At 48.3% G+C, this 23,957-nt stretch overlaps 2 protein-coding genes across 6 annotated transcripts in view; one reads left to right on the forward strand and one right to left on the reverse strand.

The window, feature by feature from the left end:
* Window positions 1-17,389, forward strand: part of LOC119219906 (trinucleotide repeat-containing gene 6C protein-like) — a 30,584-nt gene extending 13,195 nt beyond the window's left edge. The window contains exons 1-17 of one of the 4 annotated variants that reach the window (XM_037475408.2): window positions 3,212-3,365; window positions 4,628-7,171; window positions 8,376-8,561; window positions 8,795-8,961; window positions 9,036-9,137; window positions 9,257-9,472; window positions 9,974-10,159; window positions 10,514-10,633; window positions 10,819-10,902; window positions 11,046-11,295; window positions 11,388-11,552; window positions 11,717-11,893; window positions 12,097-12,246; window positions 13,014-13,232; window positions 13,617-13,690; window positions 13,813-13,952; window positions 14,051-17,389. In XM_037475408.2, the coding sequence (XP_037331305.2) occupies window positions 3,341-3,365; window positions 4,628-7,171; window positions 8,376-8,561; window positions 8,795-8,961; window positions 9,036-9,137; window positions 9,257-9,472; window positions 9,974-10,159; window positions 10,514-10,633; window positions 10,819-10,902; window positions 11,046-11,295; window positions 11,388-11,552; window positions 11,717-11,893; window positions 12,097-12,246; window positions 13,014-13,232; window positions 13,617-13,690; window positions 13,813-13,952; window positions 14,051-14,429 (5,184 nt within the window). In that variant the 5' untranslated portion in view covers window positions 3,212-3,340 and the 3' untranslated portion in view covers window positions 14,430-17,389. Of the gene's footprint in view, window positions 1-3,211; window positions 3,366-4,627; window positions 7,172-8,375; window positions 8,562-8,794; window positions 8,962-9,035; window positions 9,138-9,256; window positions 9,473-9,973; window positions 10,160-10,513; window positions 10,634-10,818; window positions 10,903-11,045; window positions 11,296-11,387; window positions 11,553-11,716; window positions 11,894-12,096; window positions 12,247-13,013; window positions 13,233-13,616; window positions 13,691-13,812; window positions 13,953-14,050 lie in introns of those variants that run through there. The other 3 variants (XM_037475407.2, XM_037475404.2, XM_037475405.2) reach the window with 3 other exon arrangements.
* Window positions 17,390-20,670: 3,281 nt separating this feature from the next.
* On the reverse strand, window positions 20,671-23,614 carry LOC119219908 (uncharacterized). Of its 2 annotated transcripts, none has more exons than XM_037475411.2 (4): window positions 23,497-23,614; window positions 22,990-23,346; window positions 22,759-22,865; window positions 20,671-21,530 (listed from the first exon to the last, which is right to left on the reverse strand). In XM_037475411.2, the coding sequence occupies exons 1-4, from the start codon at window positions 23,543-23,545 to the stop codon at window positions 21,318-21,320; spliced, it is 726 nt and encodes a 241-aa protein (XP_037331308.2). In that variant the 5' UTR covers window positions 23,546-23,614; the 3' UTR covers window positions 20,671-21,317. The 2 variants fall into 2 exon arrangements, with proteins under 2 accessions (XP_037331308.2, XP_037331306.2); XM_037475409.2 differs by having other exon boundaries at window positions 20,671-21,536.
* Window positions 23,615-23,957: the final 343 nt, after the last annotated feature.

A 23,957-nucleotide genomic window follows, 5' to 3' on the forward strand; every position in this document is an offset into this window, starting at 1 on the left:
AGGAGAGAAGGAAAGAAAGGGAAGGGGAAAGAAGGAGAGAGAGAGAGCGAGCGTGGCAGAGGTCCAGCACTGTGGGCTGCAGTGACTCATGGCTTACGGTAAAAGCTGCAGCTCCTCTCCGCCCCTCTCTGGCAGGCCTGCTGCGCTCTGCTTTTGCTCTCTGTGTGTCTTTGAACTGACTGATTACATTAGGACGGGCGGGAGACAACCTTCCAGACTGGAAGACCGATAAGAGTGTTTGGTGTTTTGAGACTGAACGCTGAGCTGGTGCACGAGGAGTTTTGTGCACGGCGCGACCAGTTTAAAAACCTCACAGCTTAGTGCCTCAGCTTACTAATATTAATTAAGACGCTACTGGCCTCTCTACTGCTGTCCCAACAGCCTCTATATCTATCTGTCTATGCTGCCAAAACCGTCCACGTTGTCCTCCCCTGTTTCATTTCAAGTCGAGGCACACTAGCTGCATTCATTCACTCCGCTCTCCCTCTTCCGCATACGCAGACCACACCTCGCCACCCCGTACGTGGACAAGGGAACACAAACGTCTCCCTCCTCTGCAGTCTTTGCCCTCCCTGCATCGCGTGGATCCTTGCAGGATTGCGCGTCTCCTCAGGAAAGCAGCAGCAGCAGCAGACTTTAATGGCAGCGAGTACAACCGTGCAGCTAATGCGTTAATAGCTCGTCTGGTGAACCGAGTGTGTGTGTGCATGCTGGACTCGATGCTCTCTAAGTCTGCTGATGATGCTGTAAAAGAGCCTCGGGAAAATCCTCTCAAAGAGGACGGGCTGGTGTTGGCGATTTGATTAAACATCAGCTCTCTGGCCTCGCTCACTCCGTGCTCGGTGTTCCCCCGATGAGCATGTTCGTCGCCTCCCCCGCACCCCCCGAGATACACACACACACACACACACACTTGGCCGTGGGCCGCGCATACTCTTATATCGGCCTGTCAATCCACCCATTGTTGAGGCCTCCTCGTGGTGCAGCTCTTTGCTCGGGCTGACTACCGCTGTCCTGGGGCCCTTTCACGTAGGCAGCGTGAGAGAGCAAGCTATTTTAAGAGAGCCCTCGACCTGGTTTCTGCTTTAAACGACCACCAGATGTCTTTTGTGTACTTCTTTTAAAATGCATGTTTTGCCCCTCTGTTTAGGATCTGCCCTGGAGATGCTAATAATAACGTTGCATTAACAGAAAAGCATTGACAAAGAAAGCATCCATACGAAAACTACATTTCTGTACAGTCCGTGTCACTAAGCAGCTGTTGTTTGTTCCAGGATGAGTCCAACAAACTGTCTCTTTAGCATATTCTCAAAAGTAGCAGTAAGAGGAGGCTGCCAAGTGTTATGTTTATTCTGCGTCTACAAGAAATGGCCCGGTTTTGGCTGCAGTTGATGGCTGCTATTTTGCTTTTGTTTCACATCGCACCCGCAACAAAAAAAACAAGTGTCCAGGACCCTTCCACATACAATATCTCATTTCTAGTAGTTGTATTATTTGCATGCTTAAGGGCCTCTAGAATAAAACTTTGAAAGACAAAAATAAGTGATGGAAATTAGTAATAATAATTGAACCATAATTGAATCCTTGCACTCGTTGCTTTCATTATTCTTACATAATCTCAGCTGCTGTATTGTATGCATTAAGAACGATACATTGTAAATGATTGTAGTTTCGTGCTGAAACGCAAATACATTTAGGCGTCCAACCAATAATCAATATGCATAGTATTTTGTTATAGTTAACTGTTATATCTATTAATGGACATTATATTTGCTCACGTGGTCATTGCTCATATAAATTCAACAAAAAATACACGAGATTCCTTTCATCATTATTTATTCTGATCAACAAAACATCTACTCTGCTGAGTAGAAGCGAACCAGGGAAGTTTGGCATTTTCTGCCTGAAAAATTACAAGCAAAAATGAAGAATCAATTATCAATTCATGCAGCTGCTATCAATTGAATGATCATGATGTGATCTGGTTGCTAGCATGCGCACTCAGCTCCGTACCATCCTCTCTCTTCACGGCCCCTCGGGGGCTTCATTAGGTCGGGGTCAGTCCAGCTGAGGCCACACAGCCCTCCTGGATCACTTCCTCCTTCCGTCCATCAACATCCTTCTTTGTGTTTTTATTCCACATCCCCCCCCCCCCATCCCCCCTTGTGTGTATGCGTCCACACAGTAGATGCAGTGTGCACACAAAAGAGCGTCCGTGGAGCAGCATGGCATGACCTCACCGCGGACGTTAGGAGCTCACAGTGGAGGGCCATAAAGGGACTCTGTTCTCTACAAAACGTTGACTTATTGTTTTGTTGCGTGGGCGCCGGGATCATTTGTAAACAATACCAGCCCTGATCCAGAGGACTGCTGTGCTTTTTTTTTTATTATTTCACTTTCTTCTTCTTTTTTTTCAGGGCTCCCAGTCACAGTTTTCCTCCTCCATCCGTGCCTTTAAAAAAAAATAATAATAAAAGAAAGTAGGGTGCATATATTTCAGATCCATAGGAGTTTGTTTATTTCATTTCCTGGTTCCGTGCCCAGAGAGAACCCCACTGAAGCTCGGTGCTGCTGCTTGTGGTCACAGCGTCCCCAGCTGCCTGTCACAAAACATGCGTGATCTGATGTTGTGCCAGTTCATACATCAACACGTGCATGTGTGAGTAAATTGTCATTCCAGCACCAGAGGGAGGGAGGGAGGGGAGGGAAGGGAGGCACCAGGCTTTTAGGAGGTGGGGTTCTCCTGCTCGCTCTTGTCTGTCACTGCTCTTCAAGAGGCTTTCCACTGTGGGCGGCAGTGCTAATTGCAGACAAAGTGGTCCGGGATAAATATTTTGTGACGTTTCTGAGATGTTGACTGATGTGAGGGTAGAGGGAGGTCGGAAGAGCCCCACAACCGTTTTGTTTTACTTCATGCCTCGTGAGTGCAAGGGTGAACATCTCCAGGGCTTAAGCGTTCAGCTGTTAACACACACACCCCCCACCCCCACTCCACACATGTCTCCAACGTTCCCTTCCCCCCAACCAGCGTTCTTTCAGTGCTTTTCCGGAGAGGGAGAATATCCTCCGTGAGGATAGGAATAGAACATGATATAAATACAGCCAGAGGGAGGCAATACATGGAATAGAGAGACCCAGCCCAAGCAACGTGTTGGCGGGAGGAACTGGGCATGAGGGGTGCGGAAGGAAGGGAGCCGTGGTGGGGGGGGGGGGGAGAGTCGTCTCATGCCGCGCAAGAGCTGTGCAACTTCTTGGCAGGATTTCAAAAAATGAGCCTCAGAGGCAGACATATTGAGACGAGGATGGTCCCTACGTCGCACAGGACCCAGCTCTTTGCGAGATGGTTGGGAGGCACCGCTCCACGGGTATTTTTCTTTTTTACTGCTCTTTCATTATCTTCAGTCCTCTTCAGCCTCCCTGTTTGGTTTTGCTCTCTCTTCTGCGCGTTTCTTTTTTTTTTTGCTGGTTCGTATTTACACACTGAGCAGAACAGCACTTGTCCAAATGGCAAAGCTGCAGCGGCAGTGAACGCAGTGTCGAGCCTTTTTTTTTTTAATTCATTTTTTTGCTTCGTTTCCCGTCATTGTAAGTGAGACCGGCAGCTCGCAGCCTTTTTTGGCTTTGGTTCAGCACTGAGAAAATGGCGGTCCTGCACTTCTCACTAGAGAGACTCTACAGAGCGACCGTGCACTTTCTCCCCCCACCCCCACCCCCCCCCCCCCCCCCGTGTCACTGCCTCTGTCTTTTAGACGCAAGCATTTGAGCCACTTCCCTCATGCACAGCAGTACAGGCGGAGCGTACAAACTCGGCAGCGTGCACGTGAAGGCAAACGTAAACAAGGAGCCGCTGCAGCCTCGTTTCTGCTACGCCTCGATCGCCCCCGCAGTGATGGTCTGCAAACTGGGCTTAGTTGAGACCATTGAGACCAGGCACCGTGGATCTCGAGGGAGCTCGCCCAACTCACTCCGCGGGAATCCAAGAGAAATCAGCCAAAGCATCTTTTTGGTTTCTCAGAGCAGTTGTACAGGCAGATGGAGGCTGACGCGTTGCTGAGGGAGACAAGCTGCCAGGGGGCAGCCAGGGGACTATTTGTGCTTCATGTCAAGGGGAGGTCATAACTGCAACGACAGGGGGGGGGGGGGTTTGGCTGCATGACTTCTTTATTACGTTGCGTTAAAAGGGTTCCAAATATTCTTCTTCTCTAAGAGATTTTCTTGGGGTGAGCTGTTTTTAGAGCTTCTCTTTTCATAGGTGGCAACTGCATGTCTCATGACCTCCCATTAATATTTAACCCTATTTACTTAACATAGCCCCTACATGTGGTTACTGGTATTGTTTTTTTTTAGTGGTGCATGCATCCGAAGTGATATGTTCTCATGTTCAGGGAGTGCATACATCTGTTTATTTGCCAATTAAAGCTACCTCTGCTAACATATTAGTCATCCACTGTGTGCTTGCATATTTTGTGTGGGTGGTATTTATTTGTATTAATGAATGAATCTTTTGAAGTCTAAGTATACACCTTTTATGTTGCCATGGTATTTCAATCTCTTTCAATCTTATGTTATTGAGAATATGTGGGTGTGATGACGTCCATAGCTTATCTTTTTTTTTTTCCTCCTACAGAACTGCCCCCACAGAGAGGCCAAGGAGTGCAGTATGATAATCCCCTCTGGGGACACCCGTCAGCCAACAAGAGTGCCACAAGTGCTGCATCTTCCACCAATCTTAGTGACTGGGATCAACTAATCATTGACCAGAAGGAAACTGAGGCTTGGCCTTCTATTACCCTCAGCCAGAGCCAGGCCCCTCCAGGAGGATGCTCTTTGGACACTGACCCTGGTCGCCTGGCCAGCAGCAGCAGCAGTACAAGTAGTAGTTGCAGTACTTTGAGCATGGCCACGGGGGCCAATAGCCAGACAGGCCATTTTCCTGCCAACCACCTTAGCGGCAAGGTCAACACTGGGCCCAGCCCAGCCAATCATACTGGAACCAGCATGCTCTCTAGCCCGGCTGCAGCTAATTGCAGTTGGGGATCTGGGCCTGGATCCTCCCATTGCCCCCCTCAGTCCTCAGTGGGGGGCGAAGGGAAGAATGACAGCCCAGGGGGAGCGGGAGGCAGCAGGGGCTGGGGGTCGTCTTCATCATCCTCCACCACCAACTTTAACTTGAACCTAAACCCCAATGCCAACCCGTCCGCCTGGCCCATGTTGGGACACGATGGGGTTGGCACAGGGGGAGGCAGCTCAGGAGGAGCAAACACCATTTCACCTCCTCAACCGACACCCAACCTCTGTAATCCGCCTGGCCCCCCACCAGTCCAGACCAGCAGCTGTACCGGAATCAACGCTAACAGCAACTCGGGGATTGGCAGCGCCTGGGGTAGCTTAATGGCCTCTGACAGCCCGGATTCACACCCCTCTCCATCCACGAATGTGTCTTTCAGTTCAGAACCTCAGAACCTTAAAACTGACGGACCAAATCACACTAATAAGCAGGGACCCCCCAGCCCCATCTGCAACTTGCCTGGCTGGGGTAGTGAACCTGTAGGCTTGGGTTCCATGGGCCAGACACCCTTAGAGGGACACCAGGTCAATGGAGAAGACAATAGCTCAGTATGGGGAAGCAGTGGCGACTCAAAGGCGCCTTCATCTAAGGAGGCGCCTGGATGGGACTCTGGCTGGGGCCGTGGAGGCGAAGCAGGAAACTCTGGAGGCTGGGGTGACCAGTCCGGTGGGAGCTGGGGGAAACAGCGCACTGAAGAGGCCCAGGGAGGCTGGGCAGCCCCTGACTCTCCTCCCCAGGATCCCCAGGCCAGCACTTGGAACCGAGCGGTGAGCACAGCTGCTGCAAGTGAAGGGAGCAGTGACAGCATGGAAGGACAGCCCCCGCACAGAGACTCCTCGTCAAGAGATCACCCTGCTCCTCCGCTGCCTGCCCAGGACTTGGACCCCAGGGTGCTCTGTAACACCGGCTGGGGACAGACGCCCGTTCGCCAGCACACCACCTGGGACATGGACAAGTCCAAACGCAAGAATGATGCGGCTGCCGATTCGTGGGGCTCCGGCCCAACCGCTCCAAATGACGCTCAGGGGCCCGCCAGCATCAACATGGCCCCCTCCAGCATTGGCATGGGCCCCTCCAGCACTAACAAGGGCCCCTCTACGAGGGCTGATCCCGGGGGGCAGAATGATATGCCTGCTTCTCAGGTAGCTTCAGGTTGGGGTGGAGGCATAGCTGCTAACAACCCACCTGTCACCGGCTGGGGAGAGCCGCCCAGCAACATCAAGCCCCCAGGTGGCCCCGGGGGATGGGGCAATGCGCCGACAGGAGCCCCCACACCCAGTGTACCCAAGAATGGGGGTCAATCCTGGGCAGAAGAGAAGCAAACTGGCTGGGATGATTCTCGCAGCAAGGCAACCTCCCAGGGCTGGGGAGAGCAACCCAAAGCATCCCATAGCTGGGGGGGTAATAGTGGAGGAAGCAATAACGCAGGTGACTGGAGAGAACCAGAGGAGGGCAAAAAGAATCCCCCCAAGCCGGGCTGGGAGGGAGAAGCGGGGGGCTGGAAGGAAAATCAACGGAGTTGGGGCGGATCTTCTTCAGGACCTGTGACACCCGCGGCTGGAGGAAATGGGGGCTGGGGAGAGACGGCGTGCCAGCGTCCCAGTGGCCCTGCCCAAAGCTGGGGGGCCAAGCCTCAGGATGGACCCGGTGGTGGGGGTAGTAGTGGGGCAGGGAGCATGGGCTCTTGGGCTGGATCAGGCTCGGTGAAGCAGGGCGGTAGCTGGGCCGGCAGTAAGAAGGAGTCCTCTGCTCCACCCACGGGCTGGGAGGAGCCCTCCCCACCTTCGATCCGACGTAAGATGGAGATAGATGACGGGACGTCGGCCTGGGGCGACCCTGTTAACCACAGCAAGTCAGTCAACCTGTGGGACAGGAACAATCCGGGAAAGTCCCAGGCTAAAGTTACCACTGGAGGCAATAACCCCCCGGGCCCCAACAACAACCATTCCCACCCCCACAATCACCCCTATCAAGGGCCGCCCGCCCCTTTACAGAACCACACCCAAAATCCCCCAAACCCGGGACCCGGCAGTGGGCCCATGGATCCTGTTGTCCAACACCAGTCGGGGCCATCTCACAGCAGGAGTCCCTTAATAGCTCAAGGTGAGACCCTAAGTGTAAAAGTGGCACATCTACTCTGATTCATTCACCCATAGAGAACTAATTCTTTTGATTTTTAATTTAAAAAAACACATAACCGGAGCACTAACAAGGGCAGGTGGGTTTTTTGCCGTTCCACTACTCATAGTAAAGGTGTCAAACATGAAAGCTGGTGGTGTAGTTAGCACGTAGCACGTAGCACTGTTAAGCTCCAATCTCTTGATCTACTTAAAGGTAAAATCTTGACCTAGTTCACCCTCTTTGGATTTACATCTAATCAACTATCCAAATGGGTTAAGCAGGGCCAGCGCTGTCTCTCCATGAGGCTGCTCACATTTCACAACAACACACGTCTGGGGGGGGTAACCCTGGTTACCGTGAATGGGTCCCCGAAGGGAGCACAAGAATGCTGTTTACACACTGCCTCGGGAAAATGGAGATTCACCACTAACTGTTTGAGGAGGATCGGAAGTGTGTGATTATATGGGAGCCGCCATCTGTCAGTTGATGGGAGGGAGGAGGAGGAGGAGCAAGCCCCTATAGAAGCTTTAGAAGGAGCCAACGCCCCCTGCTGTCCCTCACTTGACTCTGCACAAGGGCTCCACATTGGATTGTTTTCCTGATAGCTGACCCTTTTGAAGCAATAAAGGCTGCTATGCATAGAGAGGGTTAAAGACAAAGACCACATTGCAATTTATAATTAATGGCAGTTTAAAAATTATTCCGCTCATCCAATTATGCCTTGTTTTCGAGTGGTCTAGGACCAACCCGGTCGTACAAGAAGGTTGAATGTGTTATCATTTTGAGAGAGAGAGAGCGAGCGCGCTAAGCTTTGCCTGGCGCTGCCTCGGCCACAGGCCCAGAGACGGTGCTGCGTCGCTCCTGCTAACAGGAGACGGGCCAAATCTTAAATGGGTATCTTCTCACTCCGTTCACCGTCCTGCTAAGCCAAGCTGCATTTTATTCACACCCCAAAACAGAACAATAAACTGTTTGATTGTCTTAAGGCCATTTGAAAAAAAATTCACTTGTTATGCAGTTCTTTTAGATGCTGTAAAAAAAAAAGAAAATTTCAGCCTTCTCAATGGAAACTCTGCGTGAGGTCATTTTAACTTGTGATTGTATTTGTATTCATTTGTATTTTTTTTTGTATTTGTGCTGGGAAGTATTTTTATTGACAGGCCCTTGTTCTTGTGTGCTCTTTAAGGTTGGGGAGAGACACCCAGCTCTCACACAAAACCAGAGAGCACCTGGGGGGAAGCTGCACCCGCTCCAGTCAGCGTTGACAATGGGACGTCTGCCTGGAGCAAACCTAGTGGGGGCTGGGGGGACAGCAACCCGGACGGCTACGGCAGGGGCAACCTGACGATGACATCCGCATCCTGCAAACCTGGTAAGTAGCCTGAATCTGTATGTATTTACAAATTAGTCCCAACCAAATGGCTCCACTGTGGAATAAATCAGGGACATCAAAATGTGAAGGGGAGAAAATCATACCCGGTATATCCACACTGACCCCTGGTGGCCATTTGAGATTACTTTTAGATAGTTGTATGTAACCAGTTCTTAGTTATAAACATCATACCATCTGCATTATGGCATCCTCTCTTGCCGTGTGTTTTCCAGGTCCCAAACCTATGCAAGACGGGTGGGGAGGTGCAGGCGAAGAGCTGAACTTGACGGGTGGTCAGTGGGACGCTGAGGAGGGAGACATGTGGAACAGCCATGCATCCCAAGAGAGCAATTCCTCCTGTAACTCTTGGGGAAATGCATCTAAAAAGGGCCCACCGAAAGTAAGTGGAGGGAAGACCCAAAATGAGGTTTAGTTCTCGTAGTCAAATGTCATTGACACTGTGTGGTGATGCAGACGTCCTGTCATCAGCTCTCCCAGGCAAAGGTCCCGGGGAAGCAAGAAGATGCCTGGATGATGAATCGTCTCATCAAACAGCTGATGGACATGGGCTTCCCTGTGAGTTTGAAGTGACATTGCCCTGTGAACAATTCTGAAGACGCTGTTCTGTTCGCAAGCTTCCCGTTTTGCGTTGATTTGTTTCTATAGTTCTAAATGATTTCGGGTTTATTTACCAGAGAGATCCGTCAGAAGAGGCTCTGAAGAGCAACAACATGAGCCTGGACCAGGCCATGAGTGCCCTGCTGGAGAAAAAGACGGAGCTGGACAAGCGAGGGATGGGAATAACCGGCCACGACTACAACGGGCTCATCAACAAGTCCATGAGCTGCCCCCGGCCTCCGCTTCTTTCCAAAGACCACTCGGCAGACCCCCGCTTGCCCTTCATGGATAAGGTAATTCAGACCATGACACAAAAACACATTGTGTATTGAAAAAGTTTAGAATTTGAGTGCAGGAAATATTTAACTGTAAAATTGAGTTGATAATAAGGGTACATTTTAAACGTGAGATAGTCGTTTCATGTTCTACTACGAGACACCTTGGATTAACCCTATTTTCCTGAAGTATAATTACCATTGTGTTGTCTGGTTAAAAGGAATATATATTGTTTGTGCACACGATCAGAACAAATCAACAACGTATAAACTTGTTTCTCACAGCCTCGCCTTCTGCTGCTGGAAAAGAAAGAAAGTTGTATTGGGCATCATTATTCATTTTACTACAACTACATTCATTGATAATATTGATATCAACTGAAATGCATTTATTTTGACAGTTCAAACCCACGCTTGTGGACCGTTGATTTCAAGGTCACTGTGGTGGCATAAATGAAGGGAAACTGATGACAAAAAAAATGACACAATGTTTGACTGACGTTGGCGTTGTCCATCCAGCAGGGTGGAATGTTTGGTGGGGGTGGAGCAGTACAAGCCCGGGCCATGCAGCAGCAGCAGCAGCAGCAGCAGCAGCAACAACAACAACAACAGCAGCAGCAGCAGCCTCCTCAGCCTCCAGTGCTGCCTCTCAGTTCCTCTCAGCCCAGTCTGCGTGCTCAAGTGCCTCAGTTTCTGTCCCCTCAGGTAAAGAATTACATATGTATATGTATGCATATATATATATTTATATATATATATATGTATATTTGTATGTGTGTGTGTGTATATATATGTAAGCACACACAGCCTAAATTCCCTCCTTCTATATAAGTGCATACTAGGCATTTTAATCGATGCATTGATAAATATGTTATATTCAGAATGCAGTCTTTAAAAGCATCTCCGCTTATCATTTATTATTTAGCAGTTTAGGACCCTTCAAACTTGACCTAAAAAAAAAACTCACTAATATTTGATACATATATTTTAATATATGATGATAATATATCATTCTTTTTAGATAAAGAGTTTTTGTTTTTATTGTGTCGATACCTTCAGGTTCAAGCACAGCTCTTACAGTTTGCAGCAAAAAACATTGGTCTGAATCCTGCACTTTTAACCTCACCAATAAACCCTCAACATATGACCCTTCTGAATCAACTTTACCAGCTGCAACTGGTGAGTCGCATTCAGTCATGTCTTCTTTCAGTTTTATAAAATACATTAGAAACAAAACCTGCATTAGGGCTCAATATCTACAAAGACCAAATCCATTATAAGCATTTTTTATTTATTTTCTTGTAGATGTAGATTGAGCTATTTTTCTGAGATTGCCCCCATGCTTCCTTCTGATACACACACAGGCATACCAGCGTTTACAAATTCAGCAGCAGATGTTGCAGGCGCAGCGCAACGTTTCTGGTCCCATTCGACAACAAGAGCAGCAAGTGAGTTTCGCCCCCTTTTCTCCACTCACTACTAATTCATTTGACATGAAACAAGCTGACCATGATCTAAAAGTAGCTTGATTCGGTGGTTCTACGTAGCACCTGCACTTCATAGATCCTAACCCGCTGCGATGTCATCACAGGTCGCGCGTACAATCAATAACATGCAGCAGCAGATCCAACAGCACCAGCGTCAGCTGGCCCAGGCCCTGCTGATGAAGCAGCAGCAGCAGCAGCAACAGCAGCCGCCCCCCTCCCACTCCGGCCTGCATCCCGGCGGGCCCAAATCCGCCCTGGATTTATTTCCGGGTCACCCCCACGCTGCGGGCCTCCACGACCTGCAGACCAAAGAGCAGCAGTCATCTCCCAACTCCTACGGCCACTACTCTCTCTGTGAGTGGCTCGCGCCTTTTGAACGGCGAACAGAGAAAGTGCCGCGTGAAACCTCGAGGACGCGTGTGTTTAACGGCTGTCTGTCTCCTCAGCCGGACTGAATCAAAACATGAATGTAAACTGCGTGGAGGTGGGAGGTCTGTCCATGAAGGAGCCCCACCAGCCTCAATCGCGCTTGTCGCAATGGACGCACCCCAACTCCATTGAAGGCCTCTCCGGAAGCTCCTCCCCTCTGGAGCCCAACCTGGGCAAGCACGGTGAGAAAAGAAATGGCATCCTGGGTAATTAAAGACTAATTAAGCCCCGTTTTCACATTTAGCCCTTTTCTTTATGCCCTTCATGGTTTACCTGAATGGAGAAAAAAACCACTTCTCCCTGTTATCAACCTCAACGATTGCTGTTTTAATATCCCTTCTCTCAGGTGCCAACCTGGGCCCCCCCGGGAAGCCCCCTCAGCTAGAGGACTCCTACAGCCCCTACAACTTGATGTCCAGCTCTGAGTCTCTGAACAGCCCCTTGGTCCCCCAAGACAACTGGGGGCAGGGCAAGAGCACCAGTGATAAGATGGCCAATGGGACCAATATCAACTGGCCACCAGGTCAGTAAGCCTTTAAGAACTCTCTGTTGATGGTTTGTGATCACTGATCACCGGTTTGTGTCCTTTCCGGTGTAATCCTTGCCAGATATTTGACCATTCAGTTAAACATAACCAACCCAAGATGCCCGGTTTGCAACTGTAATACAGACAATATCATGTCATGTGGAATTAAAAAAAATAATAATAATCATTTTGTTTTCCAGAGTTCTGCCCAGGTGTTCCCTGGAAGGGCCTCCAGAATATTGACCCGGAGACCGATCCTAACGTGACCCCCGGCAGTGTCCCCAGCGGGCCCACCATCAACACCAACATCCAAGATGTCAACCGCTACCTGCTGCGGGACAGGAGCGCAGGTGAGAGCGCTGTTCACGAGTTGCTCGGTGTCTAAGTGCGCTGTCTTTGTGTAGCATACATTTTTCATAGAGCAATCCCCCATCGATTTAAAGTGGTCCGACAGTATCATGCAGCTGCTGCCAAAAAAGAGCCTGCTTCCTATTCATTTGTTCTTGAATTTCCTACTTTGAACTCTAATCACTTTCCAGTCTTTTCTTCTTCACAAGCTCGCTCTCATCATTTGTCGTGCATTTTTCCTTTACTCCATTTTCTCTTTCTGCTACTTTTTCCTTATTTGTTTGTCTATTTGTGTTGATTGCATCGGCTCAGGCTCCTCTCCCCCCTCACCTCAGAACGAGGCTGTGCCTCCCTCCAGTGATTGGCCAGTCAGTGCCTACACTAGCTCGTTCAGTCTGTCGTCCCTGGAGACTGACGATGCAGGTACATGGTTCATCCACCCCCCTCCCCCCACATATTGCAGTGGCTGAATCACTGCGCATCAACATTACCCCCTCCCCCCTTACCCTAAACAACCAGACAACATGTGACCCGTTCATTCCCTCTTCTGATTGAATAAGATCCTCCCTTGAGCTCGCTCTCCACTTTTCCTCTTTCGGCGCGCATATTTCCCCTGTGGCTGTCAGTCTATATGCTTCCTCCTTGTACGTGGCATGGGAGGTTCTCCACTCTGCATACATATGAAATCCCTTTCCAGTAGCATCATTTGCAGGGACTCACTCCCGCTTGGTTGTGCAGGTCGACCTTTCACTCACTCTTTTCCTACCAGGTAAACTGTCGGAGATGAAATCGACTTGGTCTTCAGGCCCCGTTTCCCACAACCAGGCCTCTCTGTCCCACGAGTTGTGGAAGGTCCCACAGGGCCCCCGGAGCAGCAACGCGGCCCCTTCCCGACCTCCACCTGGCCTTACCAACAGCAAGCCCACTTCCACCTGGGGGGGCAACTCCCTGGGCCTTGCTCAAGGCTGGAGCAGCTCTTACACAACAGGTAGCGTGATGGTGCATATATACAGGACTGCCCCCCTCTTGTGAAACATTCTTACATATATGACATGATGAAAAACAACATAGCAGCGACACAAACCTCAAGATGTTTTTTCGGGCATTAAATTAGATAATGCAGTCCTAACGAGTTGGTGTGTGTGTGTGTGTGGTTATAAAGAATGTAGGAGGAGTGTAGGCGAGGCCCGGGCTGCACTTTGATGTGTCATTCAACCATTTTGAGTGGAGAGTAGGCGGGTGACAACAACTCATGGAGATCTTGTTGTGGTTGAACAGTTGTCAACTGACAACTGACTGGGTGGAGCTAGACACCACCCATTCAGCTATTGCAACTGATTATCTTTGCGTGTGTCTGTCTCTCTCTCCGCAGCAGGTACAACGTGGAGCACAGACAGCTCCACCAGGGCCAGTAGCTGGCTGGTTCTGAGGAACCTCACTCCCCAGGTACCCGCTTTCCTCTCGGCCCTAAAGCATTCAGGCCTCACAGAGAATTCACCGTTTCCTTGCACTCATGGCGTTGCGCTCTCTCTCTCTCTCTCTCTCTGTGTCCTCATTCTTTGACCCAGATTGACGGTTCGACTCTGCGTACACTGTGCATGCAACACGGCCCCCTCATCACATTCCACCTCAACCTGACGCAGGGCAACGCTGTGGTGCGCTACAGCTCCAAGGACGAAGCTGCCAAGGCTCAGAAGTCCCTGCACATGTAAATCCCTTAATAAAATGCTTTTTTTTTTTTTGAAGGAGGCTTGAATCCTTACATACCTGTGTTTTTCCTCTCGAACCCCCCCCTCCCCCGTCCAGGTGCGTGCTTGGGAACACCACCATCCTGGCCGAGTTCGCCGGGGAAGATGAAGTGAACCGCTTCTTTGCACAGGGCCAGTCGCTCGGCAGCACCACCACCAGCTGGCAGGCCACTCCGGGCTCCAATCAGACGCGGATGGGCGGCGCCGGGTCGGGGGTCCCCCACCCCATCGGCCACCCCCCACACTGGAACAACAACAACAACGGCGGCGGCGGCGGGCTCGGAGCGAAGACGGGGGGGGAGTTGCTGTGGGGCGGCGTGCAGCAGTATTCCAGCCTGTGGGGGCCGCCGAGCGGAGAGGAGGGGCGGGTCATGGGGAGTCCCACCCAGATCCATACCCTGCTGCCTGGGGACCTGCTGAGTGGAGAGTCCATGTAGGGGCGGAGGAGCCCTCGGCGTGACAAGCACCCAACAGGAGTATCAAATCGTGCAAATCATTGTGGAGATAATCAGTGTGGCTGTAATGGTGAAAAGGAGAAAAAAGAGGAGGGAGGGGCTACATCCTCGCTGCTCACCCTCGCCAACCTCCTCCACTCCTTTTTTGTTTTTTAATGACATTTCAGTCTCAGTCGTTTTGTGAATCTCAGTGTTCAGCTTTTCCTTTTTTTTCTTTCGTTTGACAAAGAAAGAGAACTTTTTACAGAAGTGAACTTGTGGGAACTCGCCGTTTGGAACGCGAGCTTCACTCCAAACTGACACGAGATGACGAGCCGCCATCTTTAAAACTTAGCGTAATCCCTCTTTTGCCTCTTCAGGCAATCATACTGCACCTCAGAGATCCATGGAAAAAGGCATCATTCCCAAAGTTAAAACCCTTCAATCAAACTTTCAGCTGGTCCAGACTCAACTTCTGTTTCTCTCAGCACTAATTTTAGCCTTAACGTCTTTCCTGCCCTGCTATCCTCACTCGCTCTGTACTTGGTGAAGAAGCATACGGACACTTGCACACCCTTATTTCTGAGCCAGTGAAACCTGAGTGACGAGTACACAGCTGCTGCGGCCCAACGCAAGCAACCCCAGCTCCCAACTTCAGTGCATTTTTGCGAGCGGATCGAGTTCCCCGAAACGCCACGCTCCATGATGCAACTCGCCGTGTGCGCCGCCGCGTTCAAGCCATTTGTTCTTTTTTTTTTTTTTTTTTCTTAAATCATTGCAAGCTAAGAAATGCTATTATTCAAATGTGTCTGTCAATCGTACCTGGTGGGGTAGGGGGGGAGATTTTGAGTCATCGCATGTACATTTGTGATGGACTACAAAAGGAACCACTGCTATTACTAAGGAACTGTAAAACTGTAAAGACAAACACTTTGATGCACCTCAACTCCTCTGCAGGCCATTCGCAGTTCTTGGTCTCGGTTTCTGGGAACCTCTCGCCGATGTTGTGGAAAACCTCAAGTCGTAAATGTTCCCCGCTGGTGTGTGTGTGTGTGTGTATCCCACCGTTTTCAAGTGACGTGCAATATATGCCACAGACTCTACCGTCCAAGCACCATGACCTCTCTCTCTCTCTCTCAGAGAAAGAGAGAGAATGAGGGGAGACTGAATGATTGAACCGCAAAATCTGCCCTTCGATCACCCCTAAAACTGCCACTACTACCCTTCACCCCACCCCCCCCCCCCCCCCAGGTGTGTGAGCTCAGGAGAGCAGCGAGCTGGTCTTCAGCCACCTTATGTCCAAGATACAAGGAGGTACCCACAAAGCACTTCTTCAGCCAGCCCACCCTCCATACTTATGCCAGTGACTGGTTTTGGGGGAGGAAGGGGGTGTGTGTGTTTGTGTGTGTGTGCGTGCGTGTGTGTGTGCGTGTGTGTGTGTGTGTGTGTGTGTGTGAGACTTGGGTAGAAGGCATCAAACCAAACTAAGAGGAGCCGTTTTTTCTTTTCACCCGAGAAATCAGATTACCTTTTTTCTTTTTCTTTTTTTTTGGCCCTATTTGCATTGGTAGAAATGATGGAAGGAAAGATTTGTGAACAGGTTGTCTATCATAGCACTTAGCAAGAGCGCCGCAGCTCGTTATACACTTAACGCCAACAGATAAAAGAAAAGAGAAGCCAAAATGGCAACTAAAAACTGAAAAAAAAGACAAAAAAGCAATCTGCTTGGTGACTTCTCCAAATGCTTATTTTTTAACTTGACATGAATGTGAAGATGTATTTTTTCTTTTTCTCTTTATCCTTCTTCCCTCATGTCTTTGGGACCAGAAAGGATGTCAAACATGGTAGCAAAGTGAAGGGAAATACAAAGAGAGAACTAACTCGACTGATGACGGGCGGAGCGGGGCCAGACCCCAACGCACTCGCCCTCTTCATCAAAGTAAATATCACTGTTGCATTGCATACTTTGGAACCCTACGCCTTGGTGTCTGGAAACCCTTGACGTGTTCTACTGGATCCGAGCAGGGAGGATCGCCGTCGTCTTCGTCCCTTTCTTTTTCTTTTTTCTTCTTCCTACTGGAGGCCCTGCCAACCTGTGTGATAGTGTGGCCACTGAGTGCCTGCCTGCTGCAGAGTGCCGTGCTCTGCAGCAGCCGCCGCCCCCACCCCTCCCTCCCTCCTCCCCCTTGCTCGGTGGCTCCCTGCGGATCCCTACAGACTGGCGTCTCCGCCCCCCCCTCACTTTGGCCTCCAGGCCGAGAGCAGCTCTTTCAGAACTGACCCTGCCCGTAATACATTTACTACTACTGCTGCGCCAGAGTGTCCTCAGCCAACCTCCAACCACCCCCCCCAACCCCCCCCCCCCCCCTCCCCCCCGCGCTCTCTTTGTCTCCCTCCTGCAAGGATCACTTTATCCAGAGGTGGAGGCGCTGAATGCGTTGTTGTCTTTCTTGCTTTTGGAATTGCCCGTGTGGATTTTTATTTGAATTGTTGTCATGAACTTTTCCGACATTGTTGCTGTAATCATTGATGATATAGATAATGATTGTTTTCATGGCTTTTTTTTTTAACAATGGTCTTTTATGCAGTGTTCAGCTCCTCTCCTGCCCCTCCCACAGCCTCCCAGGCACAAGCGGTGTGTGGTGAAGAGGGGATCTCAGTCCACAGGGTTAGTGGGGGGGGGGGCGGTTAAGGCCAGACAGGCCTAAAGAGTTAAGTCCAATCAGGTGGGGAAAGGTTGTGTGGTCAAACTTCCTTCAGGTTAGTGAGCCAACTTGTTCTGTCCATCATGGGCCACCTCCCCTCTTTTATCGTGTCACATCACACGCGCGCCCTTCGTGTCGATGGGCCTCACTCACACTGGTGCTTTATGTTTAACTCTGGGAGCACTCAGTTACACTTAGAACCAACTGATAACAGCCTTCCATTTCTATGCAAAGACGAGGTGTTTATTCACAGCCCCCCCCCCCCCCCCCCCCCCCCCCCCAAATGCCCTCCCTCCCCCACACACACACACACACACACACATCTGCCAATCCTCACATATCCCTAAACTTTCACTAACAGGTAGCTTCCCCTTGATCAGATGTAAGCCGGACACTGAAGGAGTCCCTTCGAGGGTTTAGTCCCCCACTGTGTGGACAGAGCTGCTTGAGGACTCTAAATGACCTGCTCCAGAGGCGAGTCGATGGCAAACCAAGTCCCTCCTTCGGTCTTTCACCATCTGATCTAAAAATATCTACTTCCACCTTGCCATATCCTGATTTATCTCAAGCACGATGAGACTTTCTCTTTTATTCCAGCGGTGGGAGGCTCGGGGAGTAGAAGGGCAGGACGGATGAATGGTGCTGGGCTTTTACCAACAGTGGACTGGAAGTTTATTGGCCAACCAGGGTGGGGAGGAAGGGTCCCCCCCCCCCCTGCATGTGTCTGTGCACTGTTTATGGGTCAAATCGGGTACATCTCTTTAAAAACCAAAAACATCCTTTTTCTTTATCATTAAGATTTTTTGCAAAAACTAAGAAAAAAAAGCAAAGGGTCGTTCAGCTGTGCACTCCGAGGCCGAGGTGTCTGTGTTCCGTCTCCCTGCGAGCTGCCGCCTTCCCGCCCCGTCTGGGAAGCTGAAGCCAGGTGGTTTATTTTGGACCGCCGACCTGAAGGTCATGCCAGCATTACGAAAGACAGGTCATTTCTGCTCATCTGGCTCGGGGAGGGGGGTGGGGAGCAGGGTCCAAGCAGGGACCCGACGTATCTTCAGAAATAGGGACAAAAACCTCCAGTTAGGTACCAACTCTTAAAAACTTTCGGGATTTGCCCTCTTCCAGAGTCGCTTTAGACTCATTCAACAAAACAATCACTATTGCCTATGTTGTATGTTCGTTTGTTCCTAAAAAAAAAAAAAAAAAACTTGCATCAACTCCACACTGGACTTGAAAGGGTGGAGTGGGAGGACAGGTCACTGGGACGGAGGTCAAGTCTCCGCGCACCAGCACTGAGAGCCCCGCCCCCTCCTCCTCCCACGCCCTGCACTCTTATGTACCTGTCTAGTGTTGGAAATCAGACGCTGTTTGGAAGTCACGTGGACTCAAAGGTAACTGGAGTGTGAGCAAATAAATGCTTCTCAATCATGGATCAGACGAGGGTCAAGGGCCCCACAAAGAGTGGAATTAGCAAATCACTCTTTAAAAAAGAAAAAACGGCCTGGGTTGAATATGCACATGCTAGTTCATATACACAACATGCATTTATACAACCAAGATTACGTAATTGGTGTATGTGTGTGTGTGTATATGGCTTGATCTTAGTTTTCCACTTGGCCTAAGCCCCACAACCCCGCCCCGGCTTTGGCACTTACCCCGTGTACCCTCCTCCACATTATATCCCCCAGAAGACAAGATCATAAACATATCAGAGTAATACAAAATAATGAAAACAAATACTTGAATCAAAAGAAGCGCCAATAATGTAATGTGAACACTTTTTTGTAGTGATTTTTTCTCTCATTCATAAACTTCAGAGATTTTTTTGATAGCATTGGTTTGGAGTGAATTCAAATTTGGAAAGCGATTGTTGGTGAAAACCAAGATCGCTGTAAAGGTAAATTTACATCTGTTGTATTTGAGTGTTTGCACAAGGCTGCTTGTACTGTATGTTGTATGAACGAATGTTTAGTGTACGAGGTGAAAACATGTATGAGAGCTCGTGATTACAGCGGAGGAAATTCCGCCTTGTGGTTCTTTTCAAGTCAGTATCGTTTTTTTGTTTTTGATTTGTTTTTGTTTTCGCTTGTCAAAAATATATATTCTGATGTTAATTGTTACTAGCCTCTAGCGTTGCACTGAGTGTCGGCCTCATCCCTCATCCAGCTAAACGAACAACATGATACACGTACTGAGGGGAGACGGGGACAGTTCATGTGTAAATGTTTACTCAAGGACTAAAATGAGTGTGTTTTTAAAATGTAATGTTTATCTACCTTAGTGGCTTTCATTGTCGAATAATCCAAGAAAGTATGGATCATAATTGAGTATTGCACCATTTTTGGACTATATAAACCTGAAAAGAAGAAAAGGGAGGAAAAAAAAAAATCACAAATGTATAGATAAAAATACTCGGCAAAAAAAAAAAAAAAAAGAAAAGTATTTTTGGCCATAGATTTGGGCAGAAAGACTTCAGCTCTCCCAGATCTGAGCAACGAGAGATTGAAAGACGAGGCATCAGACTGAGCCTTGGCTTCTAGGGCTCGCTTCAGAGGTGCCTACCTTTTTGGTTTGTTAGCTTTCACTTGCGTTCAATTCACTCATGTTGTCATTTTGTTTTCCTGCAAGGCCACTGACAGTTTACAAACACTTTTATTTCTGGAGTTCAAAAAATAAATCGGCAACAGAGGAATTAAACAATGGGAATGTTGGAAAAAGAAGGAAAAGGGGAGAAATGCTTCCATTAAAGAAAAATAAAGTGCAACACAACACTTACACAAATAAATGAATATTTCTTGTGCAACTTTCAGAACTCTGGGATTGAACAGCATTATCTTCTTCTGTTTAACCTTCTTTGTTATGTGTTCATGTTGATTTCATCGACTACCTGAAGCCTGTACGTTTTATGTTCATTATATATATTTTTCCTTTTATATAGAAAAAAACGAAAAGAAAAAAAGACAAATTGCTCACTATCTTGCACACAAAAAAGTGGATTTTGTCTCAGGAAGGCCAGGGTTCCAGAGTACCAACTCCACGCCATTTTAATGTACATTTCTATGATGAGTAAAACAAATGGATGATTTAAAAGAAACAATTCTAAGCACTGAAAGTTATGGGTTTCAGAAGAAGAGAAAAAACCTTTTTGTTTCTAAATCCGTAGCAGTTACATAATAACCAAATAATGGACTTTAAATGAAAATGGAGTGCTTTATATATAAATCTATATATTAAAATTGCTTTACATTTAAAAACAAAAAAAGGTCAATGATTTTGATTGTTTAAAAAAAGGAGACAGTGAATAACAAAATGCTGTATGTTGGAATCTTTATTGTGTTTTCTAAATGAGGTCCTGTCCTGACTAAATCAGGAACTTTGTGCATTACGCTTTCTTTCCTCTTTCTCTCATTCTCCCGCAGCGGGTATTATTAATATAGAAATCAGACTTTTGTGGAACATTTTTCCCATTTTGGAGAATGTTTGTAAAACATGAGCTGGTTGTAAAGGATCATGAAACTATGCACAAGTATTTTTTTTGGAGGGGGGGGGGGGGGGATTTTATGGTCTACTTCTAAGTGGCTGATCTGTTGCTGGTTTTTTGGGGGGGATCCAATGTGTTTTTTATTTTATTTTGAAAGGGTGCGCTGGGGGAGTTGATTCATGTATAGCTCTCTGCCTCCAGCTTCCTTCTCCCGATTCAGATTGACCTATAGCGCTACATCGCCATGCTGTGTATTCCTAAAACCAATGAGCGTCTCACTCGTTAGCACTGTGGGATTCTAGCCTGTCACCCTCAAGGTTTTTGTTTTTTTGGGGTGTGGGGGAGGGGGGGGGGTGTTGGATTAGGGCTGCTTTTTTTCTCTTTTTTTTGCCTTTTTTCTTTGGAATATTAAGTAAAAATGTCTGTACTGAGATTTAATGAAAAGTCAGTGGCTTGTAATGTTTTATTTTTTTCTCTCTGTATATCTCTTTTTCCTCATAGAATGTGATTGTTAAATGACATGCACCAAAACAAATGTTTTCATGAACTATGGAGCTTCTTTGAAATATTAATAAAATAGCATTTTTTTCTTGGCTGTTAAAAATGAGCCATTGAGTGTTTGTTATTTTTCCTTCACTAAAATCAAAACATATTTCTATGTCCTGTATGAGTGTCCCCCTCGTGCGTTGACGGTTGCTCCACTGCGTCCCCTCAGGCTCTGAGGGCGAGCTGCCTGGGACAGGCGTAGTAGTTGTCCTGTGGCTCCCGGATGTTTGGGTTGGCGTACACAGGAAAGTTGACTTCCTCCAGGTGGGGGCGGGCCTCCGGGTTATTTTTGGGGGCCACCGGATTCTGCTGCTTGCAAGTCATTTCCTCGTAGATAGGAACGGGGAGTTGTGGTCTGGGATCACGCCGGGACTTCACCTGCAACTGACATCACGAAACCCATTACGCCAACAGCAATTCACCACAGAAAGTGATGATAGACAAATAGAATAGAATATAAACTAGACATGCAACGATTATTATTATAGATCTCCATTCTTTAGTAATCAGGGAGTATCAGGAAATCAGTTATTTACTCCATTTTCCGGGTGTATTTATTACATTTCACATTATATTGTACTGTTTACCGAATTAATCGATTATATAAAGTGACATCTTGAAAACATCCGAAAGCCAAAAGAAATTTAGTTTACAATCATTAAGATGTTAAGATTAACTAGTACTCCAATTGACAAGTGGAACGGTACACAGAAGTGAAGGCTTGTTTAGCACCAATTTGCAAAATAAAAATAATTTATACATTTATACAGTATAGAACATCTTCTACCTAATATTGCTGAAATGCACAAGGCTGCTTATTACTACATAGTAAGATGTTTGGACATGATTGCCTTTTTTGAAGCTGTAGCTTGTTAAAATTGTTTGAGAGATTCATTTTATGTCTGTCAGTCAGTACAGCTAGAGTCCACATTAGATGATGAAGAAATCATCAGGCGTTTGGTGCTTAGCACAGTCGCCTCACAGCAAGAAGGTCCTGGGTTCAACTCCACCCGGTGGCCTTTCTGAGTGGAGTCTGCAGGTTCCCCCTGTGTCTGTGTGGGTTCTCTCTGGTACTCCGGCTTCCTCCCACACTCCAAAGACATGCTCTGGGGATTAGGTTGATTGGGAACTTTAAATTGGCCGTAGGTGTATGGATGTGAGTGTGAATGGTTGTTTGTCTCTGTGTTGCCCTGCGATTGCGTGGCGACCGATCCAAGATGTACCCTGTCTCTCGCCCAAAGTTGACTGGGATAGACTCCAGCCCCCCCGCGACCCTGAGTACAGGATAAGCGGTTTGAAGATGGGTGGATGGATGGATGGATGGACTCATCAACAATCCCAGCAGTCATTTTCACGTACGCACATTTTATTAAAAAACTAGCTCCCTCGAACCAATTGCACCAGGACTTTATCAACACTGACACAATGATTGGTTGTGAACTCCACATGACTCCTCACTTGAGGAAACTGATAGAAATCACATCAGTCAGAAATAATACTGCAAACGCGTAAGGCACGAGGGGATGCTGTGAATCAAACCCACGTGCCCATTCTTGCTTCACATTATGAAGAAATGAGCGATTCCGTTTAAAGTGTAAACACTTACACATTTCTCTATGGCCAGCAGGCTGAGTGTGAGCAGAAGAAGCCCCGTTAGCGTGAACATGATGAGGAGCAGAAGAGGATATCTGGCTGAGCACCGACATGACACCCCTGCACCAAAGACACACACACACACAAACAGGCTCATTTCCATCTGCATTTCCATAGAGGTAATTGGGGGGGGGGGGGGGTTAACTGCAGCAGAGTGTATCGCGAAGGTGTCTGAACCACGTACCTGCGCCTTCAACCAACAAGAACACCGTGGGAGGGCCGAGGGCATCGTTCTCAGAGCGGTTCTCCGCTCCGTAGCTCAGCTCCCACACGTAGAGGCCCGTGTCGCTGGGCCGTAAGAGGGCCACGGTCACATTGACCTGCCGGCTGTGCAGGCCGCCAGCGAGCCTGAGGCGGCCCCCGTGTCCCCGGTCGAGCCTCGGCCCGGCGCCCTCGGCCATGGACAGCAGGGTCGTCTGGCCGCGGGCGCCGCGGTGGTACAGGTGGAGGCCAGTCAGAGCGCCGCGCTGCAGCTGAGGGGAGCAGGTGAGCTCCAGGGACTGGCTCTCCGCCTGCTGCCGAAAGATCAACTCTGCATGGGCTGCAGGCGGAGAGAGAATGTAGTTTCTAGTTTAAAAATACACACTTAATGTCAGTCTTTAGTCATGATAACCAATTGAACTGTTACACGGTAGAAGAAAAGTACTGTCAGGAGGAAGAAGTCACATCTTTTGTGTAAGATTTATCTTACCTTCAGAGAGCTGAATGAAAAGGAGGATGCATGCCAAGCTCATCTTCATGGCCTTTCCAGTTATGAACACACAATGAGATTTACCACAGCTCAGCGATGTCGTACTCCTCCCATTTCCTGCTTGTCTATTGTGAGACTTTGTCAACCCCCCTGCTGTGTTTATTGTTTTTCACTTCAAAGCAGAAAGAGGATATCGGTGTAAGAACTGCAATTTGAAATACTGCCGCTGGTTGTGTGAGACCATGGGGTTGTAAATTCGGAACACTTTGTTCAGTGTCAAACTTTAAAGCCATTGGTAAGTGGATAAACACTCGCTATTTATGAAGGGGGCTTCCATTAGATGTCAGCGATAATAGTGTAGAATACCAAATAATAAAATGCATATTGAAAAGCATGCCAATAATAATAATAAAATATGACCAAAATGGCTTAATGATTATGACTTCACAGTGACATTTTCT

The sequence above is a fragment of the Pungitius pungitius genome, chromosome 12, assembly GCF_949316345.1.
Source record: "Pungitius pungitius chromosome 12, fPunPun2.1, whole genome shotgun sequence".
Lineage (NCBI taxonomy): Eukaryota > Metazoa > Chordata > Actinopteri > Perciformes > Gasterosteidae > Pungitius > Pungitius pungitius.

Bases quoted from the DNA above. Each gene is read 5' to 3' on its own strand.
- LOC119219908 (XM_037475409.2), bottom strand. From the start codon at position 23,545: ATGAAGATGAGCTTGGCATGCATCCTCCTTTTCATTCAGCTCTCTGAA. The intron at 23,347-23,496 runs GTAAGATAAATC...CTCCGCCTGCAG, and splicing joins TTTCATTCAGCTCTCTGAAG to CCCATGCAGAGTTGATCTTT. The intron at 21,537-22,758 runs GTAAGTGTTTAC...TCGTGATGTCAG, and splicing joins TGCTGGCCATAGAGAAATGT to TTGCAGGTGAAGTCCCGGCG.